The sequence below is a fragment of the Sciurus vulgaris genome, assembly GCF_902686455.1.
Source record: "Sciurus vulgaris genome assembly, chromosome: 2".
Lineage (NCBI taxonomy): Eukaryota > Metazoa > Chordata > Mammalia > Rodentia > Sciuridae > Sciurus > Sciurus vulgaris.
This window is the reverse complement of record NC_136462.1, coordinates 68,062,850-68,082,495: the sequence shown is the minus strand read 5'-3', so window position 1 is coordinate 68,082,495 and position 19,646 is coordinate 68,062,850. Positions and strand designations below refer to the sequence as shown.

The 19,646-nt window shown below is 42.3% G+C and overlaps 1 protein-coding gene across 1 annotated transcript in view; it reads left to right on the top strand.

The window, feature by feature from the left end:
- Positions 1 to 13,974, top strand: part of NPAS3 (neuronal PAS domain protein 3) — an 846,643-nt gene extending 832,669 nt beyond the window's left edge. The window contains 3 exon segments of the mRNA XM_079127214.1: positions 4,381 to 4,528; positions 7,904 to 8,019; positions 9,992 to 13,974. Of these exon segments, the coding sequence (XP_078983340.1) occupies positions 4,381 to 4,528; positions 7,904 to 8,019; positions 9,992 to 11,340 (1,613 nt within the window). The 3' untranslated portion in view covers positions 11,341 to 13,974.
- Positions 13,975 to 19,646: the final 5,672 nt, after the last annotated feature.

Genomic DNA, 19,646 nt, shown 5'->3' with positions numbered 1-19,646 from the left:
TCAGTCTATGTCTGTGGACAAAGTTTTCCCAAGGAAAACTGAAATCCCTCTGTTGGTAACTGTGGGCAGGGCCGTGGATGTGTGCTGCAGCAACAAAGCTCATCAGGTTTGGGGAAGAGTAATTATTCTCTACTAGCAGAACATTTCTTGTATGCCAACCACTAAGCTTGAACCAAGAGACCAGGTGTTTTAAAAAGCATATTCAATAAAGCTTAGCATCCAATTTTTTTTTTTTTTTTTTGGTGGGGGGTGGTGGTGGATGTAAAAGGTCACATGCTTTAAAATGTAAGCACTTTGTAATTTTCTTTGATTGAACGAACTGTTTCTTCTTAGGGGTCAGTAGTGTTTTGACTGAAAGCCAAAGAGACACTCATAATTCCCTGTCAATAAGCAGGGTTGGTACAGCTCAACCAGGAGAACTTCACTCTCTCTTTGTTCATTTCTACTTGTATTCTTTTCCCAAGCAGAAGGTCATCTCTGTCCCCTGAAGAGCCCAGTCTCAGGCACCTTCAGCTTGGAGGGTTGGGTAATGCTGAACAGAGTTGCTTGGTTTTCCTTAGGGCATTAAGAGACAAAAGCAACCAGTTACACTCTAGACCAATAAGAAACATGTCCTTGTGTGGTAGTAGAGGGATGCACAGTCATGTTTGGACCATTCAGATGTGAAATCTAAAATGAGGCTGTTTAAAAATTTCAAGATCCTTAAATAAAACCTCATTCCTGTCGCACACCTTAAAGACATAACTCTAGAGAAGTCACCATGTGATCAGTGAATTCAGGACACTTGGAATAAACCAAAAAGAAGCCAGGTTATGTGTTAGAAGTACTTAGACCATATCTCATAGGTGTGATAATAAAAAATAGCCACATGTCTATTTCCTCTACCTCTGCTTCTTTCTCTCAATAGTTTGAATTTACTCCTGGGCTCAATGATTTGATGAGTGTCTATCTCTTTTCCAGGAACAATTAACTATTTTTAAGGACTTCATATCAAGTAACTGACATTGTACTTTATTCTGCTTTTCTCCACAAAAGGAAGTGTTATGAAATTGACAAATATTTTCTCATTCTCTCTGTTATCTTAAGTTAAAACTTGAAAATAAAGACAACATCCACTGGATTAAAGAGAATCAAAAAAGTTTTTGTATGTTTTTCAAGTTCTCTAATTTATTACACACTAAAAATCTCTTTCAAACTGGCACCAAGGTGGCTTTTCTTCTTGAGCTGATTAGGACCACATGAGCTCAGGAAAAGCTGTCAGATCCTGCCTCTGGCGCAGCTGGAATGATCCAACTGATTTGCCAGTATGATTTTTTTTTTTTTTTCCCAAGAAATAAGCTTCATCCCAAAGTCATAAATTTATATTCTGGAGATCCGTGCAAAAATTATTCCTTGTTAATTTTAGAAGAAGTAAAATTCCATTGTGACCTCTTTTATGAGACCTCCTGAAAAACAATCTAGGCATTATTTTGGTCAACGTTTCATGCTTTAGTGGGAGCTACTTTCCTACCCAATCTGTAGTTATCTAGATTCCCAATGATGCATGGGGGGGTCTCATTCACAAAAACACTAATCTTTAAGACAGACTTGTGATCTAAGACCATACTAAAATGTTTACCCTTTAAAAGTTCTGCTTAGCAGACTAGCCCAGGGGAAATATGGATTAGACCAAACTCGTCTTCTTCAGTTGCCTGAGGTGGGCTCTGAAACCTGCTTCTTGATATTCAAGGTAACTGAGGGGCAATCATGTAGCTCCCCAACTCCCCAAGAAACCCCTTGCTCTGCAATTCTTTTACAGCCACCTCCTCACATCAAAACTCACCTGTCCTCTCTGTTAGATGGCCCCAGCCTGGTTCGATAAGGAAGGCTCTATGCATGCATTCATGGGCCCTAATAAATTAGTGCTTGTCTTCTCAGGAAACACAGATGCATTTAAGACACTGAGTCATCCTGCCTTATCTCAAAAAGGTGACACTATATCAGCCCGTTAGCAAATAAGCATTTCATCCCCCTTTACAACACATACCTAAAAACCACCAGGGAGGCCGATCTGTTGCAGGATATCCATTTCACAGTTGAGATTTTGCTTGTCTGTTTGCCTAAAGTAAGAGTATCATTAGGAAGAGGCTAGGGGAATCTTTATGTGAATTCACAAGTTCTAATTTGATTTTACATATCTTTATTCTTTTGCCTTTTTCTAGACTCTGTATTCTGGGGATACTAAGGGGGTTGGTTGGTTTGTTTTAAAGTTTTGCTTGCTTTTGGTCCCATTCCAGTCCATAATTCCCAACCAGACTCAGCTGACCTGACCACCATCTCAATGTTTTCTTTATGTGATTCTCAAAAGGGGTTACTTAGTCTCTTTGCCTTTGCAAAAAAAAAATACTAGCACCATTTGGAATTATCCTTTATTCCTGATACAAAGCAGATAGAAATATACCACCAACCACTGTTTGGAATGCTCTAAGTTTTCTCTGTGAAAAGAGTGGACAGAATTGCATAACCCATCATTCTTCGATTAATAGTTAACCAGGTTGAGAGGCTCTGAATAAAAGCACATCTTGTTGCATGCAACAATGGTTTGACAGAAGAGCTGTACGGCAGAGTTAGTATTTTACTGCTTTCAGCTTCACCACGCGGTTTTGTAGCCTGGGAAGCCATGCATGCAGAATGGCAGAACTTACAATTGCCTACAAAAGGAGAGTACAATGCTACCTGTGGAGCCTTGCCACCAAGAGAAGGTGACAGTTCCAGGCCTTAGAAATACCCTAAACTGTGCAGTAATTTCAGAATGGAACTTGCCACAAATTAAAACACACAAGTGAGGCTTTTTCAACCAGCAGTGCAGACATAATTATTAAATTTTACAACCCTGCATTTAATGTATTGGGAGAAAAAAAGGGAGAGGGAAGAAAACATGAAATCATGTATGTTCATAGCTGTAACTTGAGGAGGTTTGACTTGTGATCACTCTCAGAGGCAGGCAAGTGGCTCAGGACACGACGGGAAGAGTTTCAACAGCCTGAGACAAGGCTCTTTTCCAAAGTGACTCCCCTTTACCCGTCCACCCCCCCCAAAAAAAAAAAAAAATCAAAATGTACTTCATGAAACTATTGTATATGAAGCACTTATTAGCCGTAATTAAATGGACAATATGAATTTACTACGTCTTTAGGACTCTGGCTTGTTCTGGTTTAGAGCAAGATGATTAATGCAAATACATATTACTTGAGATAACCATTTAGCAGCTAATTTAGCCAAATTTATTACAGCAGTTAGAGGTTTTTCATTTTAGCAGACGGAGACAAGGACATGCCAAAAATGGGCCACGTAGACGAGTGCACACTGCCCTCTAGTGGCCAGCAGGCTGGTGAGCTTTTGGGGGGCGCCGAGTTGCTGCGGTCCGTATCCAAGTCTTAACAGCAGTTTTTGCACATTTCCGGCATCCTTTTAAACCATTCCCATCCATAGCACTTTATTTCAGAGGATGATTTACTGCACTTTCCCCTTTTACTAGCTCAGGAGTACCCAGATACAAATCAAATCAATTTCAACTTGGCAAGATTTTGGTTAAAGTATCATTTTTAACATCTGCATTTTAAAGCTCTCTTTCAGTGGGTATTTAATGGCACCGTTTCACATTACTGATTGTTTTTACTTGTTCCTTCATTTTGGGCCATATTTCAGAGTCTGTGTGGAGCTGTCACTCTGTTTGGCTCTAGCCAAGTCAATTCCATGCCTCCCTTAGGCCAGTGTTTTTCTCTGACTCGATCAGGGGATTTATTTTGTTCCAACATTCAGCAGTCTCACCAGAATTTCCCCGACTGACCAATGTAAATTTAGTTCATCCAAGGACTGTAAATTCTGTTAGACAAGATCAAAGGACCAGATGTATAAGGATGCCAGTTGATACTGCTTGCACTGAGGGCAAATGCCAAAGGTAGACGGGTAAAATGGCTTGGGAACCAAATCTCCAGAACCTCAAAGAGTGTTATTTTGAAGCTATGAATAAATCACATACAAATTTGCCTTCTTACCATTCGACATCAAACCCATTGACAATATCCACACCACATTAGGTGTTCTGCGAGCCAAAAAGATTTGTCGTCCTTTTATGCTTGCTTTCACACCATGGCTGCCCCGAATGGAATAAAGTCTTGCTACTAATGCCAGTAACCCTGGCTCCAGAGCTGCCGCTCCACTGAATTGTTGATTTCATTTGTCCTACTAATGGTATCCTACATTAAGCATACAGAGGAGCACCCTTGGCTTGATACAGGACCTTCTGTTTCTAGACTTAAGGTTTTGCAGGAATGAAAAATCACTTGGTCCCAGTCTTAATGCAATGCCTCTGTCTTGCTTTCCCCCCCACCCCCCCAGTGCTGAATAAGGGTCAGTGTGTGACGAAGTACTACCGTTGGATGCAGAAGAATGGAGGATATATCTGGATACAGTCTAGTGCCACCATAGCTATCAATGCCAAGAATGCAAATGAAAAGAACATCATCTGGGTGAATTATCTTCTTAGGTATATTTTCTCATTGTTTTATTCCTGTCTCCATTATAAACTGTTCAGCCCTATAGTTAATAGCTGGCATGTTGTGAAAGCGTTATCTTTTGATGTTACTTGGTATGGAATTTTATGGAAGTTCTGCTTTTCTTTCCATGACAGTCAAAGAAATGTTAGATCAAACTGTTGGAAGGATTTTGCAGGAAAGATTTGCAAGATGTTCAGTAATTCTTAGGTTGTCGAAATATGGTCACCTCCAAAGAGGTTACTTTGGTCTCCTTACAATGCTCAGACCAGAAAAAGAATATGAACCTTTGCCTGCGACTGAAGCATTCAAAAAGCACCTCCTTATCCCCCACCACACTTTCACTCACACGACTCCCAGCCTTGTGAAAATTAAGCTCAAAAGGGGATGCATGGAAAAGTAACAGGGTAGAATAAATTCCTCTTGTATTTCATCCCTTTGATGCTCCCAGCATATTTCATAGCATATGATTCTCTAGGTATTGAGGTAAAGTGAATTGCTTTGCCAGAATAATGACAATCTCAGTATAAAAAAAAAACACACACACACACACACAAAGACAATCTTTTACCTACTTCTGGGTGAACTCAGGAAAGTTTTACTGCTCTTAAAATGTATCCTCAAACTGATATCCATGTATGAGTTCAAGTTCAACTGCCTCCTAAATTCTGGTTTGAGGCACCTTTTCTCTCTCTTTCCCCATCTATGCTCTGCTTTTGGATTCAAGTGAGTGGAAAAGAACCAGGATCAACATACAGGGTGATCTGAGCTTGGGAGGAAAGCCTTCTGGGAGATTCTCCAATCCTGTCATGAAGCTATCATAATGCTTGGCTTGGCTCTCTGCCACCACTGTCATTCCAGTCTTTGGCTTCTAAAGCCACCAAGCAGGGCCCACATGTGGTCTGAGGAGGAAAATGTGCAGTATGTCTGATGAATGAAAGCTGGTGCCCTTCAGTGAGTAATGTTGATAGGGACTACCTGAATCCCCATTTTTCTTTGAGATAGCCAAGTGCAACTGAGATGCTAACAACCACGGCTCACCAGCACACCGGCCTGTCAGTGTTTCACATACTTTGGTGATGACTTGAAGCATGAATGTGCTTGCTTCCAAAGACATTAGTGTCAATCAGACACTAATGATTATTGCTCTAGAGAGGGCCTTAATGGGTACCACTTAAAAGAATCTTCATTTATCTATTTTCTTTTTCTTTTTTGACCTCTTCTGCTCTATATTAATTCCCTCTCAAAGTAAAAGTATGTGTATTTAATGCCATTTTCCCCAAGACTTGATTTTCATGCAAACTATCCCCTTTGGAAAGTTATAAAAGTTTATGTGGCAAACAGAAAATAGAACAAAGTATTGTGGTATTGACATTCTTTTGCTAAGCAAAAATGGTGCTGTGCCAATAACACCCATTTCTATTAAGAAGCAAACATTGATGACAAGAACATTATAGGCTGGAAAGTGTCTCTCTTCCATGTTAACATAACATAGGGTACTGAAGTCATCTCTATGGTTGGTATGCCCACTCTGTGAGACCTTTTCTGTCTAAACCTTTCGTACTGTCTCATCAGCCTCATGACTTCCTGTTCTGTCCACAAATGAAGAGATTAGGAAGGGTTAGGAAAAGTCAATCTGTACAACCTTGGATCAACATCATTGATCTAGCCAAGAGTCAAATGGTACAAGCACATGAATCTTTGGTAATTCTGTTCCATCAAATTCCATATGGATAGGGAGTAGTTTGAGTATCACAGACCAGGCTTCAAGCTCCAGAGCCTCAGTCACAGATGTGGTTTTACCTTTCTCAGTTGACCTCAAGACTTACCCTCCGGTTGAAGATACAAGACAGTAAGCTGAAGGACATTGGCCCATAAACCCCCATGGTATCTGGAGTAAGGGAGACTGATGTTGATGGGTTTTAGCAGAGGAAATTCCACCAAGCCAGCACCCATTAGGGTCATTCTGTAGACTGGAGATCTACTTAGAAAAGGACATGGCCTTGGCACAGTAGCAACTATTGAAGTTTGGCTTTCTTTCCCAAATTCTGATCTTTTGTTTTTTGCTAGCAATACCCTCATACTATCTTCTTTCCCAGAATCCCTCACTTCTGGGCCCCATTCAGACTCATCCTTCTCTGTTCTGAAATTACCTGCCTTAGTATTCTTCCCATTCCCTTATAACATGGAATAGAATTATAGACTCTGAGTATTCAGAGACTGCAAAGTGCTAAGTCCACCTTCCTACCATTAGTCTCATCTGATTATCTAGAGAAAGCTTTGCTGCTGAAGCTAATTCACACTAAGGAGTAAATGCCTAATAATCCATCTTCGTGAATTAACCCTCCCAGGGACATCTGCAGTTTTAAAGTAGTTACTGAAATAGTGACTCTTTAACATAGGAAATTCATGACAGGCTAGCAAATGAGTCAGTAATCATCTGTTGTAAGTCTCTGCTTGGCTGGCCATCCAGGAGGGATAGAAGAGGCATTTCCCATTCCAAGGCAGGATGCCTCCTGTGCCTTCAGATTTCAGCAGACTGTATTGCTCATACACTTTCAGGCTGGCCTAGAAGTGGCTTTTCCAGAAGACAGCTAGCTCAAACTGACCAAACACGCTCTCTTTTCCAGAAAAGGCTTGTTTCTGAATTAAGAATAGACCAAAAATTAAGCATATTTGTGCAAAGGGGGTTAGATCCATTCTGTTAGGGCCTCTCTCACACTGGGGCTCTCCCCACTGCAATCAGATTTCCAGCTAACAAGCCACAGGTGTACACCACATGAGCAGATGAAAATGTGATTGTAATGGGTGTGTTGACAGTTCAGTAGCCATAATCCATGCATCCCAAGGTACACCTGTGCATCTGTCAGAACGTTAGGCACTGAAGATTCTGCTCCCAACCCCCCCAATAGCTTTGGAACTGTCTGAATAGCTGAGAAGTTACATTAAGGGGCCAAGACAAGGGTACTGAGGCAATGGACTCATTAGGAGCCCAAGAGAAGGTAGGGCACACCAGGAGGTATGGGAATGAATTGTTGAGAGTACTTCTCATCCTCCCAACCTCCCAGGGGTTATACTGGGAGGAATGTCAAGCAGCACAGTTCCCTGGCCCCCAGTGGTACCTGATTATTTAAAAGCTTTTTAGTGGCTTTCATGCAGCATTTGGGTATTCAATCATTGTTGCAAGGTGCACCTGTACCCTGGCACATGCAATCCAAGCTTCTGTAAAAGTCCCGTGAAGAGCTGAGAAATTATCTCTGCTTCAGTTTCCTAAATCTTCCAAACCAAAAGTTTGGGAGAAGGTGGTCCAAACCAAACCATGCAGAAAGGGTGACTGCACTCCTGATGAATGTCTCCCTCCCCCGCAGTAATCCTGAGTACAAGGACACACCTATGGACATCGCGCAGCTCCCCCATCTGCCAGAGAAAACTTCCGAATCCTCAGAGACATCCGACTCTGAATCAGACTCTAAAGACACCTCAGGTATTACAGGTATTACTTCTCCTCCATGTTCTATAGTTATGGCTGCCTTGTCAAACATGAAGGGTGGGTGGTGGCCAAGGGCCATGGTCAAGGTCAAGCAACTGGCCAAACTTTACATGTGTACATCAAGTTATTACTGAGCCTCCTCTCTCCACACACACAAATGTGCTTCATTTATATGGTATATAAATATATACATGTATATATATATATATATATATGTTGTAATATATATGTGAGAGTGTGTGTGTATATATATATAATTACATAAACATAGGAGAGCAAGAGATTGATTTAGCAATCACTTATGTAATGTCAGTCCTTCCTTGACCATGTAGAGGAGCTATGCTGGACCACATAGCTACTTCTGGCCTCTTCACTGGAAGCAGGCACCAGGGCTACCTCTGCTAGCTCCAAGAGTGTCTGACGTTGAGCCACAAATGTTCATACCTTCACCAAGATGGGACTGAGCTCCTAAAGTGGGATACTTAATGGCATCTCTAAATGCTTCTGTCAGGGTGTTAGACTGTTACTTATTTTCTTTTTCTTTGTTTGTTTTTTCTTGATACTGGGGATTGAACTCAGGGATACTTTACCACTGAGCTACATCCCCTGTCCTTTTTATTTTTTTATTTTAAGGTGGGGGTCTCAGTAAATTGCTAAGAGTCTTGGTAAATTGGCAGAGGTTGGGTTCAAACTTGCACTCCTCCTGCCTCAACCTCCCAAGTCACTGGGATTACAGGCATGGGCCACCACACCTGGACTGTTACTCGTTTTCTCCATAGTGAAGAACAAATCCATGCTTTCCCCTTTCTAGGTATTTTGGGGAGCAGACTTTGATTTGGAGTTCAGGAAAATTAATGCAAAAATTTGCTTTTCCTCCCATCCCCAATTCCATTCCACAGACACATGGAAGCCAGGAGGCAGAGAAGTTGCAGATTTTTACAGCTGCAAAAATTGCTAAACCTTCTCTAACCCCACCTCTTCTGCTAGAGAAAGGGCAGTGAAGGCCAGAGTAGTTATGTGATTTGCCCAATGTTCCAATCCAGACTGCATCCAAAACAGACATGGCACAGTGGTAAAAATCAGCATCATCCCTGAATCTTCTGAGATTGTGTTTACTGGGACAATCTAATCTTCCTAAAATGTGGCAGGTCACTAGGGTTCCCCCACACTCCCTATGATCAGTGCACCTGTGCTCCAGGTTTATCAACTGGAATGCCTGTATCTCAGGTACAGTCTTGGAGAAGCAGGAGAAGGTGAAGGGCACTCATGGAGGATCTTGATTGTTTTCCTACCCCCTAAATTCTATGAATCTGAAAGCTACTATGGCAGAAGTTCTAGAATAGGCTCAGCCCTTATTTATATAGTCTATAGCAGTGAACAAAACAGACAAAAATCTCCTGTCACAATAGGGCTTGTATTCTAGACAGGGTAAGAGATAGAAGCAGATAAAAATAAAGTCATACAGTGAATCGGATGGTGAATCCCAAGTGCTATGCATAAAAATAAGTTAATAGAAGCAGAGAGTGTGGTTTTTGATAATGAACAAAAATAGTCACTAGTGTAAGGTCCAGACCTCTTTAAGTATTCACTTTTCTGTGTCACTAGCACCTCATTCCAGGTTACTCATTCCCTGACTTCTCAAACTATAACATGCCTGAGAATCTCCTGGCATATGCAGCACGTGATTCAGTGGGTCTGGGCGGGGCTGAGATTCTTCATTTGTACCAGGTGTCCCGGTGAGGCCCATGCTGCTGGGCCATCCCCACCCTCCAAGAAAACTATCGCTAATCTAGGCCCTCAACACAGAAAGACCAGGCTTTAAGTCACCAGAAGGGGGTGCAGCTCATCCCGGGGGACAGAACGGTTTCCCTGCCCCGCCCTGGTTTCTGCCCTGCTAACACGATGTTCTCTCTGTCCCTTCTTCCCCTGCCCCCACCCTGTCACCCCGGGCGCTGGCCCCACGCAGAGGACAACGAGAACTCCAAGTCCGATGAGAAGGGGAATCAATCCGAGAACAGCGAAGACCCAGAGCCCGACAGGAAGAAGTCCGGCAACGCGTGTGACAACGACATGAATTGCAACGACGACGGCCACAGCTCCAGCAACCCCGACAGCCGCGACAGCGACGACAGCTTCGAGCACTCGGACTTTGAGAACCCCAAGGCGGCAGAGGACGGCTTCGGTGCGCTAGGCCCCATGCAGATCAAGGTGGAGCGCTACGTGGAGAGCGAGTCGGACCTGCGGCTGCAGAACTGCGAGTCGCTCACGTCCGACAGCGCCAAGGACTCGGACAGCGCGGGCGAGGCGGGCGCGCAGGCCTCCAGCAAGCACCAGAAGCGCAAGAAGAGGCGGAAACGGCAGAAGGGCGGCAGCGCCAGTCGCCGGCGCCTGTCCAGCGCTTCGAGCCCCGGAGGCCTGGACGCGGGCTTGGTGGAGCCCCCGCGGCTGCTGTCCTCCCCCCACAGTGCCTCGGTGCTCAAGATCAAGACGGAGATCTCGGAACCTATCAACTTCGACAACGACAGCAGCATCTGGAACTACCCGCCCAACCGGGAGATCTCCAGGAACGAGTCTCCCTACAGCATGACCAAGCCCCCAAGCTCCGAGCACTTCCCGTCCCCGCAGGGCGGTGGGGGCGGCGGGGGGCTGCACGTGGCCATCCCGGACTCGGTTCTCACCCCGCCCGGCGCTGACGGCGCGGCCGCCCGCAAGACTCAGTTCAGCACCTCGGCCACCACGGCCTTGGCCCCTGTCGCCTCCGACCCGCTGTCGCCCCCGCTCTCGGCGTCCCCGCGGGACAAGCACCCCGGGGGCGGCGGCAGCGGTGGCGGCAGCAGTGGTGGTCCGAGCGCGTCCAACTCCTTGCTGTACACTGGGGACCTGGAGGCGCTGCAGAGGTTGCAGGCGGGCAACGTCGTGCTCCCGCTGGTGCACCGGGTGACCGGGACCCTGGCCGCCACCAGCACGGCCGCACAGAGGGTCTACACCACGGGCACCATCCGCTATGCGCCCGCCGAGGTGACCCTGGCCATGCAGGGCAACCTGCTGCCCAACGCGCACGCTGTTAACTTCGTGGACGTTAACAGCCCCGGCTTCGGCCTCGACCCCAAGACGCCCATGGAGATGCTCTACCACCACGTGCACAGGCTCAACATGTCGGGACCGTTCGGCGGCGCAGTGAGCGCGGCCAGCCTGACGCAGATGCCCGCTGGCAACGTGTTCACCACCGCCGAGGGACTCTTCTCCACGCTGCCCTTCCCGGTCTACAGCAACGGCATCCACGCGGCACAGACTCTGGAGCGCAAGGAGGACTGAGGCGCCACCCGGCGTGCACAGGGTCCGCTCGGAGGCATCGTTGGCGTTTTCTTTTAGACCTTTAATTCTAGCACTTTGAATTCGAGCAGGTCAGCGTCTTCTCTCAACACGATGGTCCCCATTCCACCCCCTCTTTCTTTAACGTGACTTATTCTTTCCTGTAAAGATATGTTTATTTTTTTGCCTTCAGAGGGTCAGATGACCAGTTGCCTGCCATTTTGTCTTCTTCTAAGATGTGTGTTGGGTTGTTTTGCTTTCCTTTGCATCTTTATTAAGATGTCTTTAATATGTATATGCCTCTGCCATAGAATACTCAGTCTTGTGGTCAAGAGATTTCTCAAGTGACAACCATTGGGTTTTCTTCATAAAGATCTTGATATGATCAAGATGGAAAGAGACAAGCATAAACAATGTGCCCTGTTTGACTAAGTCAAATGAAAAGGGGTGGTTTTTTTTGTTGTCGTTTCTGTTCCTAATTCCTTTAAAAATAGGGGAATAGTATTTTAGAATTTTATGCAGAATTTAATTCTCTTTTTATGGTTAAGATTTTAAGATTTTCTTACTTGCACATAAAAATAATTTGGGTTCTTATACTTAATTTCTGGCCTGAGACTAGAATGTTTTAAAAAAAAGTTGGACTAAATGTTAATTACTGAAACATTAACTTAATTTCTAAAACCATGGTGCTATCATTTATTAATCTGTAATGTCTTCATACAAAATGCAGCTCCTGGGCTGGGTTTTGGGAAAAAAAATGTGTTCTGTCCTGGTCTGGAGTCCGTTGCTGCAGTCTCCTTGGTTAGTTAAGACAAAGCCCTCATTAACATTTGCTGCAGGACTTAAAGTTTTTTACCTCCCAACTAACAAACATAGCCTCACATTAAATTTAATGGGTCAGTAAAGCCCTTTTAAAGGGGGGCTTTTGGAAAACTCAATCAAACTGATTTGAGGAGCAGTTTAGGTACATACTGCCTTTTATGAGCTTTTTTTTCCCCCTTACTCAGTCTAACTGAGGCTAATTTTGCAACTTCAATAACACTTCGGAGTAAAAGAAGGAAAAGTATTTAACATGTTTTGGGTTTGTTTCATTTCTTGCTGGAAAAAAAAAAAAAGGTTTGTGTTTTGGGGGACTGACTTGATGGAATTTATTTCCCTTTGGTTCTAATTTCTAAGTTGAAACCAATAAGTTTTAAAACTAAAGAATGGGTTAATAAGCTTCAGACAGATAACTGCAATTGAAAACTGCACATTAAGTAAAAAAAGAAAAAAAAAGAAAAAGAAAAAGAAAAAAATATCCTATTTTGTCTTTGTTGCCAGAAATCAGTGTGGTGTCAAACACTCCAAATGACTGTCAAGTATAAATTCTTCTTCCACTTCATTTTTGGCAGCTGTTTGTTAAGGCATCTAATAACAGATGTGAGAACTGTAATGTGTACGGTGTGTACGTGTCCTTGGCTGTCAGTCCCATTGCAGTTTCAATGTGTGTTTCTATATGCAGTATATACTAAGCTAATGTAGTTGTTCTGTCCTTTGTCTTCTCTGTGCTCTTATCTCTAGTCCGGAGTGGTACAGTCCCATTCCTGCAGTCCTAGTGAATCAGTGATTCTTGGGGGTTAGTGGTTTTTGTGTGGTGGCCTTCCTCTGTAATGTCACCCTATACTGCTTCTACTGTCTGTGAATCCTCCATTTTACTTTTTTAAATTCCTGCTGTTGCTTTGCTGGTGTATATTCTCCCTATTTCTCCTTTCTTTCCCTCCCTTTCCTGTCTCCCTTTTCCCCTCCTCTGCTTTCCCTCCCCTGTTCCCAAAATCTTTTTCATTCTCAGAGATAAAAAGACTCTTAACTAGCTCAAGGTTTATGGAGCCATTTTTCCCACAACGGAATTCTGGGTATGACTCTCTCTCTTCTGGAGTGCTACGCAAAGCACTGAAGAATAATGCTCAGATATATTAAATAAATCGATGCCATACAGCCTCAGTTGTTAACATTCCCAGAGTCCCTTGTGCTCTACCTATAAGCAGTGGGTGCTTTTCTTTGGTTTCCTTTCAGGTTGGCTGATGGAGCAATATATAAAGCAATTACCAGTGAGACAGAAAATTATTTCAAAGGTCAACCAACATTTTTAAAAAACAAAAAGGGAGGGGGTAATGGAATATAGAATTGTCATATATATTTGTTTATTCGTGCAATGCTAATATAGTAACTCGGCTGTCCTTTGAATATCACTGTGTTAAGTGGATTCCTCTCAAACCTTTGATTCTGTGAGTTGGGCCCAAGCCATGCTGGAATAATAGCAGAAGGAAGTTAAACGGCACAACTTTTAGTAGTGAACTTTCCTGAAGGATTTAGGTGGGTATAGAAGGTGAAGAAGGCTGATCAAGAAATATAAAGATTAATTTTGGAAGCTCTACTCTAGCTATTGAACAATCAAAGGAATGCACCTATCAGCTACAAAGAACAGCTAGACAGCTGTTTTTTTTTTTTTTTTTTTCTTTTATAAATGTTTCTGTGTTGTGTCAAAATGATTTCTGGTGATTTAAACTAACAGATAATCACAGCTGCTGTCTAAATCCATAGTGTTTAAAATTACAAAATGAAAAAAAAAAAAAAAAACACTTCATTACCTGTGAAGACTGTGTCTGTGTTTTTAACTATTTCTTGTACAAATATATGAAAACTTTTATGAGGAGACTGGTGCCAAGTAGCTGAATAATGGGGAAAGGGATATTCTGTTCGTAAAAAATCTTAGCAGTGTTACCAACTCTACGATATATATATAAAAAAATAATTAAAACGTTACAAAGCGACAGCGATGGTACATTTGTTTTGTGTGAAGCTAACCGGACCTAACTTCCTGAGTGCCTGGCTTATTTTGAAACATTTTTTTTCATTGACCATTGATAATGCTGCAAATCAGAAATGTACATACTTCATTTACAACAGGGTTCTTTTTATACTTTTGTAGATTCTCATACATGTCACATACATGGTTGTCTTTTATGTAACTTAATTTTTTCATCCGCAGGTGCCATTTTCATAATAAACTTCTCTTGGATTTGTTACTATCTGGCATCATTTCTTTTACATGTAACCATCCTAACTAATGAATGCTGGTAGTATTTGTTTAAGCAGGTACCTTGGTCATTATTCTCTATCTTTAAAAAAAAAAAAAAAGTTTTAAAAAATGCATCCTTATTTTTGCTAGTTTTGGAAAAAAAATACATAGCTTGTGTACTGATGAGGCTGACAAGGCACAGATTAAGATGCTAATCCAAATACTACACGGAACTTGCAACCATCCTAAATTTTCAGCTACCCCAACTCATTGTCATACTGAGCATTATTATGCACATTATCAAAGCTGAACAATAGGCCTGCGACATTAACCACTATGCCAAGCGTGCATTTTTTCTTGATTAATGCACCTTAAGTGATGACAGTTTTCATACATTAATCATTTAAAATGCACTCGATATTTTCATTTATTACAACTTATAACATATAACCAACTGTTCCATTGCTTATATCTTCTCTTTATACTAAATATGTATTTTCTTTCTCCAGACAGGCTGAATCACGTTGTGCTGTGTTATGGTTAGATCAGTAGGTGGCCTGTCACATTTCAAGGCAGATTATCTGCTAACTCTTCTTTTAAAAAGTTTCAGCTGTTACCTCAAAGTTAAGGCTAAGGTGGGTCACCTGTTAAATCTGTTCTGTCCAAAAAATGAAATGTAAATGAATTGAGCTTTTAAAAAGAAAAAAAAAAAAAAAAAGAAGAAGAGAAAAACATTTTTGTCCAAAAGGTACAAACAATAGTAAATATCTCCTTAGTTTAAGTCTTCAGTGACAGTGGCCAACTGATGGGCAGTTATTATTAGTGGAGGGACTTTAGACAGGTGGATGTGGAAGTGTGGTAAGAGTTGTGGGCTCCTAGATTTCTCTACTGTGCCCTGCGTGAGTTCTTGAAATAGGTGCACAACAACACGGAGAGGGTGACTGAGAACACAGAACTGAGCTCGCCCAACTATCTTTTCTAAAATTTCTTTATCCCTTTTGCTCCTGTCAGAAGGATACAGTATAGTAAGATTGAGAAGTCAAAATTTGGTGAAGTTAGAAACAAGTTAGAATGGATGAGGGTGAGCGAGGAGGCCAGTTTACCCAAGGTGCTCTCTGGGTATTAGTGGAACTGGCTGTCAGTGACAGCTCTCAGGGTTTGCATAAGGCAAGGTCAACTAAAGGAGTGTGACAGTAGATGAAGCTTTTGGTCAGCAATAACACTATTTCTGAATATTCGTTCAACCATGTGATCCAAGGATAGAGGTACTGAGGGCTGAAATGGGCAGGCAAGGCATGGTGGGTTCATTGAAATTCTAGTGTTTGGAGCTTCTGTGATAGAAGTGAAAGAAATCCTGGATTCTCAGCCAAGCTCAAGCCTCCCTTAGCATCAACAGTTCCCTGTCTTTTGTGTGTACCCATCAATACTGAAATGGGTCGCTAATGAAATAAAAAACATCTCGCAGCCAGAAAGTGTGAGTGAGCTCTGGGCTCAGACCCATTGATAATCAGGAAGCCTCGCCATTTCTCCAGCCCCAGGGCTGGCAACCAAGCCAGAGACCCCAGCTCCCCAGAAGCACAGGACCTCTCCCTTGCCAGGCTGGCAGCAAGTCAATTTGTCAAGACTCCAATTTGCAGGTGATGGACAGAACAGGGGTCAGCAGTCAGCTCTCTGCACCTCCTTCCTTCTCCCTCCCAGCTGATACTGATGTCATTTATTTGGCCATGAAGAACAAGAAAAAATTTTAAGTAAAATTAGCAGTAACAACAAGAGGGAAGATGTGCACTGAGTTGAACATTAAAAAAAAAAAAAAGGGGGGGGGGGGACTGGCTTGAGTCCTTGTGTATTGTAATTCTTGCCTCTCTTCCCCTACTCCTAGGAGAACAGTCCCTATTTACATTGAGAATGTTTAATTCAACTTGAAATCATCTTGGCCTATGCATTGCATTGAAGGTAGGAGGTAAGGTATATTAAGCACAGAAGATAGTCTTCATGCCAAGATTATTATCCAGGTTCAAAAAGTAGAAAGTGTGAGGGAATTGGCAGAGAAAGAAGAGTACCTTTGCCAACACTTCAAATCACGTAGTGGAATAAAAAGACAAATCTTGTTCTGGAGTATAATTCCCAAAAGCTGATGACAACTAGCAGAGTCAAGAAACCCTTCTGGGATGCTAAGGTAAGCAAAAACCCTCAGCTGCCTTCTGCCCTCTTGTGTCTCCTAGGAAACCACTATAAAGAGGGGCTGACCTGGTAAACTCCCATGGGCATGAATCATTGACCATTCATCTTTAAGTCCATCCATAGTGTCAAGCTCCATGATTTACAAATAGCATTCACTCAGTAAAGATCTGAGGAATAGCGATGGATGAAGACATGTAGAAAAAGAAAATAAAAACTTATCAAGAAGCAAAGATTCCACTGGAAACGTTCCTGTGGTTTGGCAGGCTAGCTTGACTATGTATCAAGAAAGGAATGTCAAAATGGACAAAGAAGCAAGTTCCTTCATTCCTGCCTCCTGAATCCACGGGGCTGGCAGAGTTGTCCAGAAAGAAATGTTGGAGTGTGGTTGGGTGGGTGTCCACAATGCTTGCCTATCTGTATATGGTAATAGTTTAGGTTAAATCAAAGGGAGAGGAAGAAGAGAGAACCTAAGCAGGTAGTAACTGATTTGGTAAACTATGACATCGTCTCCTGTGGACAGTCGAGTAAACAGATTATAGATCTGAAAGTATAACTTACTACTTCATCCCCAAGGTGAACATTAAGCTGTATAGTCTTCCAGAGAATCTTAACTAAGAGGGACCCTCTTGTGTATAAATCAGTGTTGAGGGTCTTTCCAGCCCACTGGTGAATGATTACAATTTTTAGAAGGTATTGAGCTGAAATCTTACCTCTAGAGTCAAATGGATGAAATCTAAAATCTCCCATCTGAGCAACCTTCAAAGATATGAATATAGATACTAGAGTTTCAATAAATCTCTAGGCTAACACTTTTTCTTTTATTTGCTCCTCCAGTGACATTGTGGCTGTCATTACATATCCTAGTCACCCTTATCTGAGTGCACCAGGATTTTTCAAGGCACCTCTATTTGTTTTCTAGAGTTTTCTAATTACCAGAAACTGGGGTGCCTTACAACAGCATACATTTATTCTCTCAGAGAGGCCAGAAATCTGAAAGAAAGGGAATAGCAAAAAATCTCCAGGGAGGATCTATTCCATGCTTCCCTCCTACCTTCTGGAAAGTACCAGAAATCCTTTACATTCCTTAATTTGTAGATGCATCTCTACCTTCATCATCATATGGCCATCTTCTCCCTCTGTCTCATTGTGTTTCCCCAGGGAATTCCTGTGTCTCTTTCTTCTCGGACACCAAGTGTGTTAGATTAAGAACCCAATGGCCAGGTTCAGTGGCACATGCATGTAATTCCAGTGACTTGGGAAGCTGAGGAAGAAGTATCACAAGTTCAAGCCCAGCCTCAGCAGCTTAGCAAGACCCCCAGCAACTTAGCGAGGACTCAAAATTAAAAAAATAAATAAATAAAAGAACTGGGGATATAGCTCAGTTGCAAAGTATCTCTGGATTCAATCCCCAGTACCCAAATAAATAAATAATAGATTAAGAACCCAACCTACTGCATTATGTCCTATTATGACCTCATCTTCAGTAATCACATCTACAACACCCTATCATGAAAAACAGGAATGGTAATAAGGTCACATGCTGAGGTATCAGAGGCTAGGACTTCAACTTTCAGAGGGACAAAATTCAACTCATAACAGCCCCTATTTAAATGTTATACCTTAGACAAATCATACAACTGCAGCTGTGATCCAATAGAGAGGTCCCATTCCATCTCTTTCTCAGGACTTGGAGCTCTTAATTAAATCTGTCCATGACTGCAGTCATTTCTTAGCAGCCAGCTTAAATTATTATCTTAAACCTCTAGACAACCTGAACTTTTTGGCCTTTTTAAAGACTTTTGCTAAGGTGGGCTCCCACCCTCCTCTGTGTATATGGTCTTCACATAAAGCTGACTTGTGCCTCGGTGAAAAATGGAGGGAAGTTCACTAGGCATGGGATGTGAGCAAGGGCCTGTCCCTCTGAAAACACTTTCCCATTTTCACTGTATTTCACACAACTGTGCTGGAGAGGAGAGACCTGTCCCCCGTACTTGTGGAACCCTGGGATACCAGCCACGTGGTATACCCATGACAAACATTACCATTGGGATACTCCCATGTAAGTGAACGGAGTCATAGAAAAACCAACCATGAGAAAGAAATGGGAAGAATTATGGAGATAAACTATGGTATCAGCCACTTTTGGGGACCAGAAGTAGAGTGGGCAAAATGCCAAGACCCCGATACATATGGATAAAATCCACTCAAAATTCAAGTAAGAGTTATGAACCAAACTCAGTAATTTTCTAAAAATGAGTAAGCCTCCCTTAATCTTCTTTTATGAATCAAAATCAAGAAGACTAGCCCAGATATATTCAGAGAGATCATTTGTTCCACCTGGAATTAGAGCTCATAACCCCCAAATTTCCAGCTATTGTCTTGTGCTTTGGGTAAGGGACAAGAAATGGTTATTTTTCATTCTTCCATTTACCTCTCCCTATTTGGAGTAATGAAACACTGAAAGACCCAGATATAGTTACTATGTTGGAAAAATTAATTTCACTTTTTAAAAATTATACAAACTATTAAAATCACTTTAAGAGGGGGGAAATGGAGCAGAAGGTAAGGAGGTGGCTCTGCCTCATACCGAAGGAGTCCCTAGATTTATAGCGGAAGTGTCAGAAACAGGATGTAATATCCATGTGACCCCCCCACCTTCCCCAAACAAAACCATTATACCCTTGATGAATTATTGACTTTAGAGTTTTATCTGTGCCATGAATAATCTCAAAGTTGGGAGTCTCAGGGCACAGTTCATAAACAAATAATTATATCACAATGATAATTTTTCAGGAATTGCAACATCAATCACGGCCATGTTATTATCAAGTACATTTTCTGGTTGCCTCTATTCATCAAACCCTCCTCCCTCTCCACCCTTCCGCACCACACAAGCAAAACTCATCACCAGATTGCCTCTTATTTACACATCACTCAAAGCAGGACAGAGCAGGCACACACAAAATGGGCCAACCCTGCATTTATGAGAGATGAGTTTTCATTAAGAAAGTTCAAATTAAAAGCATTGAGAAAGATGGAGGGGGGAGATAATTAATTATTCCAGATTCCC